We start from the raw sequence: 8,874 nt of genomic DNA, 5'->3' as shown, positions 1-8,874 counted from the left end.
GTCCAGGGCTAACGCCGATGTCATTCTGTGCCTCACCCTCCCTGTACCCACCCTCCTCGGCAAACTCACCTTCTTCCATCTCCTCATCCAAGCCGCGCTCGCCATCCTCTTCATCATAGCCCTCACCTTGCTCCTCCCCTTCAAAGCCTTCCTCTTCAGCGTACTCTTCCTCGCCTTCGAGGTACTCTTCTTCAGAGAGCTCCTCCTCTTCACCCTCCTCAACATACTCCTCCTCGTCCTCTGCAATCTCGTCCTCATCAAGCTCCCGCTCACCATCTTCCTCGTCAAGGAATTCTCCCTCTTCAGCTTCACCCTCACCATCCTCAAGATACTCTGGTTCTTCCAACGACTCACCCTCAACATACACCTCCTCTCCCTCCCCATACACCTCCTCTCCATCCTCTCCCTCCTCATACTCCTCCTCATCCTCATCCTCATCCCAGCCAAGGTCGTGAGTCATACCAGGCGGACCATACATCGCCGCAGCAGGAGTATCAAGAACAGCATACATATTCTTCTCAACAGCAAACTTTTCCTCGTCGTCATCGTAGACGGTGAAGAGGTCGTCGTCATCTTCTTCGTCGAGCAACTCAGAGACAAGCTCGTCCTCGTTGAAGTCGTCTTCGAACTCAGCAGCTTCGTCTTGACCGGAGAGGTATTCACCTTCTTGGTCGTCTTTAAGCAGGTCTTGTCCTTCCTCGGCTTCGAGGAAGATATCGCGTTCGCCATCTTCGCATTGATATTCTTCTTGGCCTTCAAAGTCCTCTTCCTGGTCGTTGAATTCTGGTTGTGCGTCAAGTTCCTCCCGACCTTCAACGTCCTCTTGGCCATCAAATTCCGGTTGGTCGTCATAATCTTGCTGACGGTCGAAGTCTTCTTGGTCCTCCTCAAGATCCGACCCACGCTCGCCATCGTCGTCGAAATGCTGATCGTATTGGGGCTCTTCCTGGTCTTGGTACTCATCTTGGTTGTCAAAGTCCTCTTGCTGATCGAGGTCCTCATTCCCATCAAGTTCACCCTGGTCGCCAAAGTGTTCTTGATCTTCAAGATATTCCTGCTCATCTTCAATATCCAGGGAGCGCTCGCCGTCGCCGTCGAGATCCTCTTGGCCTTCGAAGTCTTCTTGCTCATCAAAGTTGTCTTGGCTTTCGTGCTCCTCCTCGTCTTGACCCTCAAGCTCTTCCTGGCCGTCGAAGTCTTGTTGCTCTTCGAGGTCGGCTTCGCACTCAAAGACCTCCTCAGCCTCGGGATCTAGCTCTCCATCTCCTTCTGGCTCTGCACATTTCTGATTTTGAAGCTCCTCAAAGGTGATGTGGTCGTCAGCGGTAGGGATCTCGAGAACACCCAAGTCACCAGAGATGGTGTTGAGAAAGTCGGCGTCAAAGGCTTCCTCAAGTTCACGGAGCTCTTCTTCGGTCATTCGAGGTTCTTCAGGCTGAGCTTCGTCTTCGAGAGCAACTTCTTCACAGACTTCTTCCTCGAAGCCCTCTTCGTCGACCTGTTCGTCGCCAAGGGGCTCTTCGTCAAGCAGCTCTTTGTCAATCGGCTCTTCATCAAGGGGTTCTTGGTCAGTCGGCTCCTCGTCAAGGGGTTCTTCTTGAAGGGGCTCCTCGTCAAAAGCCTCGTCGTCAATAGCGTGCTCGTCGTAGTAGTACTCATCCTCCCTGTCCTCAAGTGGCTGATCATCAACAGGGATGCCATCGCCCTCAAAGACCTCATCATCAAGCGAGCGTTGACCGTCGACAAATTCGTCATTTTGTGGGGTGTACTCGCCATCTTCCAAAGGAGCCTCTTCATCGTACTGGGCGTTGTCTTCTCCGGCATATTCGCCGTCATCGACGGGTGCTTCCTCCTGATACTGAGCGTCATCCTCAGTGTACTCGCCGTCCTCAACAGGTTCCACTTCGTCAAACTGGTTGTCGCCGTTTTGAGACGGATACTCTTCCTCTTCGTAGGCGGGGTCTTCTTCGTATTCTTGGCCTTCAACAGGGATTTCTTCGTCGTAATGCTCCGAGTCGTCGTGATCAACGAAACCTTCACCGTCAGCTTCTTCGACGAAATCCTCAGGTAGAGAGCGCTCCCCGTCGATTAAGTCCTCTTCCTCCGGCTGATACTCATTTTCCTGGAGGAGATCTTCGTCGTATGGCGGAGCATCGTTGTCGAGGGCCTCGGTGTTGAGTTCTTCCTCGCCATTGGTGAACTGCTGCTGGTCATATTCGGGGTATTCATCATCTTCCGGAGCAGGCTCCTCGTCGTATTGATCGTCAGCAGTAAACTCGGCATCTTCGTCGAAGTATTCCTGGTCGCTGGGTTGGTACTCTTCATTGCAAATCTCGTCTTCAGCGGGAGGTACTTCAGATGCGTAGCCATCTTCGTCGACGAAATTATCGTTGTCCGGGGGATTGTCTTGGGCATCTTCATCGTAGAGGGCTTCATCAACAGGTGCCTCTTCATCAGTGAAATACTGGGTTTCAGAGGAATAGTCGACTTCTTGGCCGGCAACAGCCTCCTCAACGATATGCTCGTCTTCCAATGCTTCTTCCTTCTCGTATTGAACCTGACCGTCATCAACGGACTGAGAAGCGTCCTCGTCGAGATATTCACCGTCAGACTGAACTCGATCCTCTGGGAACTCGTCACGAATGGGGCTCTCAACAGGAGTCAAATCCTGGGGCGTGAACCCTCCGTCGACAGAACTGTTTTCGAATGAGCGATCAGCCTCAATTGCTTCATCGGCATCTTCCAGAGGATAATCATCATCTTCCACAGCAAGGGCCTCCTCCTCTCCATATTGGACTTGGTTTTCGTCGGCGGGGCAGTCTTCCGCTGGAAGATCCTCTTCTTGGTCTTCAGGTGTCATCTCGGCGCCATCTTCATCCACAACTTGCTCGTCGTCCGAGGCAGCAGGGGTGAATTCATCAGCGTCTTGCCCCAGTAATCCCTCCTTGCCGTCAGAGGCGTTCTCATATGATGTCTCCGCCTCCTCGCGAAACTCGTCATCAAACGATTCAGCATGTGGAGAACGAGCCTCGTCATCTGAGGCGCCGTCTTCAGTTTCGAGGGTATCTTCTGGAAAAGCGTCGTCTGAGGTAGGGGTAGCCTGACTTTGCGCGTAGTCGTCTTCAGCGCAGTCGTCTTCTGAAAGCTCGGCATGGGCAAGGTTTTCGGGGGCGTTGGTTTCTGGCAGGTTTACATCCTCTTGATGGACGGCTTCCTCCTCCACAGTCTCATCAACCAGGTCGGGAGACCGATCCACCTCTACGTTCGCCTCCTCATCCTCAGCGACGTATTCGCTTTCCTGTTGGTCCTCGCGAGAGAAATCCTCCTCAGGGGAATCCTGCTCGTAAAGCCCATCATCATTGACCTCGTCCTGGCCAGGCTGAAAATCCTCGTGGTCGGTCCCCATGGGGCGCTCTCCATTTTCATCAGAGGACTCGGGATCTTTCAGGCTGTATTCCACCTCCTCAAAGTTGTCAGAGATCACCTCATCCTGGTTGATGTCTTGGAAGCTTCCATCCTCGGAAGCTTGGTCATACTGCTCAGAGTCGGAGATGTGCTCCTGGGCGAGGTCATCGTCGGCGGCGACATGTTCTTGGTGCGCGGAAAGGGTCTCGGCATCGGCGGGCTCCTGGGTTTCTTCATCTTCCGGGATGCTCTGAGAATCGACGGCGTCGTCGTCGTCCTGAACCAAGTCCTCTGGTTCCGTTGAAGGAAGAGGGGAGTCCAACGCCTGGTCGACATCGGCCCGAGTCTCTTCGTCATTTGATGCATCTTCAATGATGGGGGTTTGAGGCTGGGAGATGACATCGTCGTCGACTGCGATATCCTCGTCTTCATCGACCTCGCCGTGATCAAACTCTTCCTGTTCAACCTCCTCGTCATGATCGCCGTCTTGCTCAACTTGCTCGTGCTGGTCGTCCTGCTGAGCATCGTCTTGGTCCACCTCCTCGTCGTCCTGAACAGGCTCCTCATGACCAACCTGCTCCTGATCAATCTCTTCATCGGCAGCATGTTCCTGCGGTCCAGAAACGACAAACTCGAACCGTGGTTGACCTTCGAGACTCTCTGGCTCGAAATCAGGCTCATCTTCCAATGGCGGGTTTTCTTGGTAGTAGTCGTCAAGTGTCTGCCCATCTTCTTCGTCTTCGCCGTACGGGATAGTCGGTGGAGGGTTGTAGTATGAGCCGAGATCAGCTGTTGTTTGATCATCGTATGGGTTGGAAAGATGTCGCTCTTGATACAGTGGGTGGTCCTCTGGAATGCCATCATCGCCGTAGTCCCCGATCGTGAAACCAGGTGAGTCTAGTGGTTCGTCACCTTCGACCTCTAGTTGTGGGGATGCCGGGGGTTGGTCTTCTCCTGGAGGCTCATCGACTGGCGGTTGCGGTGATGGTGATGGCGAGTCTGATGGTGTAGACAGGATTGATGGCTCTGTCTGTTCCGGCTCCGATGGAACAGCAACGGGGACTGGAACAACCTCATTCTCTTTTGGTACCTCGACGGTGAAATCCTTCTTGATGCATGGATTTTCCCGTCTCCGCCTCCCATTCTTCCTCGGCCCGTAGCAGTCCTCCTTTTTGTGATCTTTCCCAACCCTATCCCGGTGCCACTCCAAATTCCAATGCCATGGCCCTCCCTCAGCAACCTTCCTCCCATTCCACGTGCCAAGATAAATGCTAAACGGGCTAATAACCCAATTCTCCTCGCTGAACGGAGCATTACACTTCTTGCAGGCCGTGTCCTCCGCATAATCCGCCACCTTTGGCGCCAAAAACCCATTAAAAGCCCCATCATCATCAAAAGTATTAATGGCCTCACACTCCCCACACCTCCACGCCTCGGGAGTCTGATCAAACTCTCCCACAACCCTCTTGTCGCTGGTGGCAATCTCCCGTGACCCAGAAGAGTTCACAATCATGCAGTTTGAGCAGTCGACAAAGGCATGATCACACTCCCCGCACTCCTCGAGCGGCTTGAACAAACTGCTCGATGCCCAGCACCTGCAGCATTTCCGCCGCCCGGGCACGCCCTTCCTCTCTTCTTCTGTAAACTCCTCTGGTGATTTGGCGATAGGAAGTGAAAAGTCCCCTCTCACAAAAGAGATCCCCGGTGGCTTTTCCACCAAAACATTGTCGTGGTGGCCACAAGGCCAGACATACTCGATGAGGTTCGGAGATCGTCGTGTGGGTCCCATCTTGTCCTTCTGTGTAAGTAATTCCACGCTCAACTACCGAGCGTGCGTTCTTTCGTCTGTTTGGCGTGTTATTCTCTCTCTCTCTCTCGTAAAACCTGGTGTTAGTCAAGCAGCAACAACAACAACAACAACGGGATGAATGGCCCAAACCAAGCCAGGGTCATTCGGAAGTCGGAGAATATGACGAAAGGGAAAAGAAATCCAAAAGGTGCGACCGTGAACGGCCATGAAAAGAGTTTTAAGAGAGCCATCAACAACAACAACAACAACAACAACGCTGTTGTTGGACTAATACAATGAGACGGTGGTGGCGATGGGCTGGGGCTGGTGTGTGGGCGACCCGACCTGTCGGTTGCCCGTGGTCGAAACATTGAGAGGGCTTCCCAATAATACCCGCGTTTCAAAACATTGAGGCCATGGCATGGCTCTTTTCGGAGTTGAACAGCTTCGAGAGCGGCGTGTTGGCCCAAGTGATGACCGTGACAAGTGCCCTGTTCCATATCCAACCCTAACCCCATCACGGCACAGCAAAGCTCTTCCGTTGGTCTGTCATCTTGGCGGTCGGGGCGAAGCTCGGTAGGCGATGTTTGAGAAACACGGCCGGTTCTTGTCGATGTGTGTGTATACAGGGTGTCTTGGGCGAGAACATTGCGCGGGACATCACTGGGAAGCACTTGCTTGGAGGTTCCTGGCTGTCGTCATTCCGAGTCTTGATGTTGGCATTTGGCGGCTCTGGGCGGATCAGAATGGAGCAGGGTGGAAATGTTGATGTGGCCCCGTGTGACGTTGATGTCGGCAGATGAAGTCGGTCGGTTCGGAGGACGATGGCGATCATCCGGAGTGAAGTCCATAGGTCCATGGCAAACATCGTGTTCTATAATAGCGACGGCCGGTCGCTGGGTTTGGCGGCGCCGCCTGGAAGCCCGGCCACTTGTTCTCTCTCAGTCAGCGACTCTTCTGTTTGTGAGACGCCCCCACTTCTGTTGTTACATGGCCCCAGGCCGCTGAGCTGGCCGCAGCCAGGGAAAAACATCAGCAGAGCATCATCCAGTGGTCGGAATGTATGCTTAAAACATCCGACGGAATATTATTGTTTGTGCTGGCTGGTATTTCTGTGTCGATGATGGGAATCCCTTTTGTTTCACTGTATCCTCACGGCCATGTTGCACAGCTGTGGTGCTTCAGTGCTTGTTCACTAACATAAACCCCATCATTCCCCACCACACCACTGCTAGCACACAATGACATGTCCACCGACCCCTCCACTCCTTCTTACTCCAGTCCCGTCCTCCTGCTGCATCCTCACCCAAGAAATCTCATGTCAAAACGGACAATGACATCAGCAGTCGACGCTTAGTGTTGCCACATCCCGATACCTCAATAAACCGCCGACATGTTGATATATCACTCTTTTTCCCCTCCTGTTTGTCACACCCACCTTCCAACTGCATTCCACCCTTTTCCCACGCTTTAGTTCACTTATACACAACAACCACACACCCATATCACAATGACTGCGCAAACAGGCAATGCTGTCCCCAAGGCTGAGAAGCTGAGCGACCTGTTCAGCCTCAAGGGAAAGGTTGTCGTCGTGACAGGGGCTTCGGGCCCCCGAGGCATGGGCATTGAAGCTGCCCGCGGTTGCGCCGAGATGGGAGCCAATGTCGCCATCACATACGCCTCCAGGAAAGAGGGCGCCGAGAAGAACGTGGCCGAGCTCGAAAAAGAGTACGGCGTCAAGGCCAAGTGCTACAAGCTTCAGATTGACGACTACTCCGACTGCCAACGTCTGGTCAGTGACGTCATCAAGGACTTTGGGAAGATTGACGCCTTTATCGCCAAGTAAGTTTTATTATCCAACCTTTGGGTCATTGAACACAAACTAACATCCACAACAGTGCCGGCGCCACAGCAAACGGCGGACTCCTCGACGACTCCAAGGAAGAATGGGATCGCGTTGTCCAAACCGACCTCAGCGGGACAGCCTACTGCGCCAAGGCAGTGGGACCCCATTTCAAGGAGCGCGGCACAGGATCCTTTGTCATCACGGCCTCCATGTCCGGCCACATCGCCAACTACCCTCAGGAACAGACCTCTTACAACGTCGCCAAGGCTGGCTGCATTCACATGGCCCGGTCTCTTGCCAACGAGTGGCGCGGCTTTGCTCGCGTCAACAGCATCTCCCCTGGCTACATCGACACGGGACTGTCAGACTTTATCGACCAAAAGACTCAGGATCTGTGGAACAGCATGATTCCCCTCAACCGTCCAGGGAATGCCAAAGAGCTGAAGGGGGCTTATGTCTATCTGGTTAGCGATGCGAGCAGTTACACCACGGGTGCGGATATTGTCATTGATGGCGGTTACACATGCCGCTGAGTGCATCGTCTGAATGGGAGATGATGGGGGGTCAGATGTTAGTTATTAATGCGGTTTTTGGTAGATAGAGGGGCTCAGGGCTAATAAAACCAAACTTCTTTTCTTGCCCTCCGATTTCGCATTAGCCAGCGGAATGACTCTCCTGCGCAAGAGAAAAACAAAACAAAAACAAAACAAAAAAGTTGACAAGTGACTTTTAAAAGGAAAAAGAGTCGTCTAGGACGGGAATTGAGCCCGACGTGGGGGTCGAACCCACAACCTTGAGATTTCGGAGTACTCCATAAGAGTCTCACGCTCTACCGATTGAGCTAGCCGGGCAGGCCAACCAATGTTGTTGTTTTTCCACGCTGGACGTAGCTCCCAAGGAGCAAATGAAGCATTCTCGAGGCAACCTCCCCAGTGACCTCTGCACTCATGGCTCACATACTCCAAGAGCATATTCAGGGATCTTCGGTGGTACCGAATGCCAGCCATGTGGTAAGATATCTCCTCATTTGATCGGAAAGGATGCTATGCATGATCAACCAGTCACAACGTTGATGAGGTGAGATGTGCGATCCCGTGTTTTTCTCCAACCTTTTCATCATGACTGGACGCACACAACCCAACAGGTCTTCCCGTCAGCATGTCATCAGATTTCCTCAAAGGAATTCCCAACGCCGCTCAGCACGTGGCCAATAGACCGAACCAAGCTGTCGGTTGCGAAGTCTTGGATCAGCATCACCAGGTCCAACCAGATTACCAACCATTAGAAAGCGAAGAATGGTTGCGTTCATTCTGTGGGGCGATGCAAAACATTGGTTGTAAACCCGCCCGATCGGAGTTATTCTTCGCGATGACGCTGTAAATCCCGAAGGTGCTGGGCAATGCAACGTCGTTGTGAGCATGTACATCAGCCTCATGTTGGGAGATATAAGAGATGTGGTAGACCGTTGTCTTGACGACCCGATGGCTGGTTTTTATTCGCAGACCTATCTTTTCAACAAGTGACGGTCTTGGTAACACCATGCACGCCAATCATCTTGGGGTCCTCCTCTCGGGACTTCTTGTCTCAGCCAAGAGCGCCTCAGTTTCATCGATCCTATTCTCCGGAGGCACAATCATTACCTTTGACCGCGCAACAAACTCTCTCGATGTCATCCGCAATGGCTCTGTCTTGGTAACCGACGACCGCATCACCAGCGTCTTTGCTGGGTCAATTCCACCCTCTTCGGTCTCCATCCCGTCAGACGTGGAAGAGGTAGACATCACTAACAAAATCCTCACTCCCGGCTTCATCGACACCCACCGTCACGGCTCTT

General features: G+C 53.0%; 2 protein-coding genes across 2 annotated transcripts, besides 1 other annotated feature; one reads left to right on the top strand and one right to left on the bottom strand.

Annotated features, from left to right (window-relative positions):
* Window position 1: 1 nt before the first annotated feature.
* Window positions 2–5,194, bottom strand: PODANS_5_10510 (uncharacterized protein; the record flags this gene model as incomplete). Its single annotated transcript, XM_001905557.1, has 1 exon — window positions 2–5,194. A coding segment is annotated over one exon (5,193 nt), but the record flags the coding sequence as incomplete, so codon positions are not given.
* Window positions 5,195–6,704: 1,510 nt separating this feature from the next.
* On the top strand, window positions 6,705–7,573 carry PODANS_5_10500 (uncharacterized protein; the record flags this gene model as incomplete). Its single annotated transcript, XM_001905556.1, has 2 exons — window positions 6,705–7,036; window positions 7,093–7,573. 2 exons carry the CDS (start codon window positions 6,705–6,707, stop codon window positions 7,571–7,573), a joined length of 813 nt encoding a protein of 270 aa, XP_001905591.1.
* Window positions 7,574–7,804: 231 nt separating this feature from the next.
* Window positions 7,805–7,891, bottom strand: a tRNA (tRNA-Lys).
* Between the last annotated feature and the right edge of the window lie 983 nt (window positions 7,892–8,874).

This window comes from Podospora anserina, chromosome 5 (assembly GCF_000226545.1).
Source record: "Podospora anserina S mat+ genomic DNA chromosome 5, supercontig 10".
NCBI classification, from domain to species: domain Eukaryota; kingdom Fungi; phylum Ascomycota; class Sordariomycetes; order Sordariales; family Podosporaceae; genus Podospora; species Podospora anserina.
The sequence above is the reverse complement of the archived record's forward strand: the minus strand, read 5'-3'. Positions and strand labels throughout refer to the sequence as shown.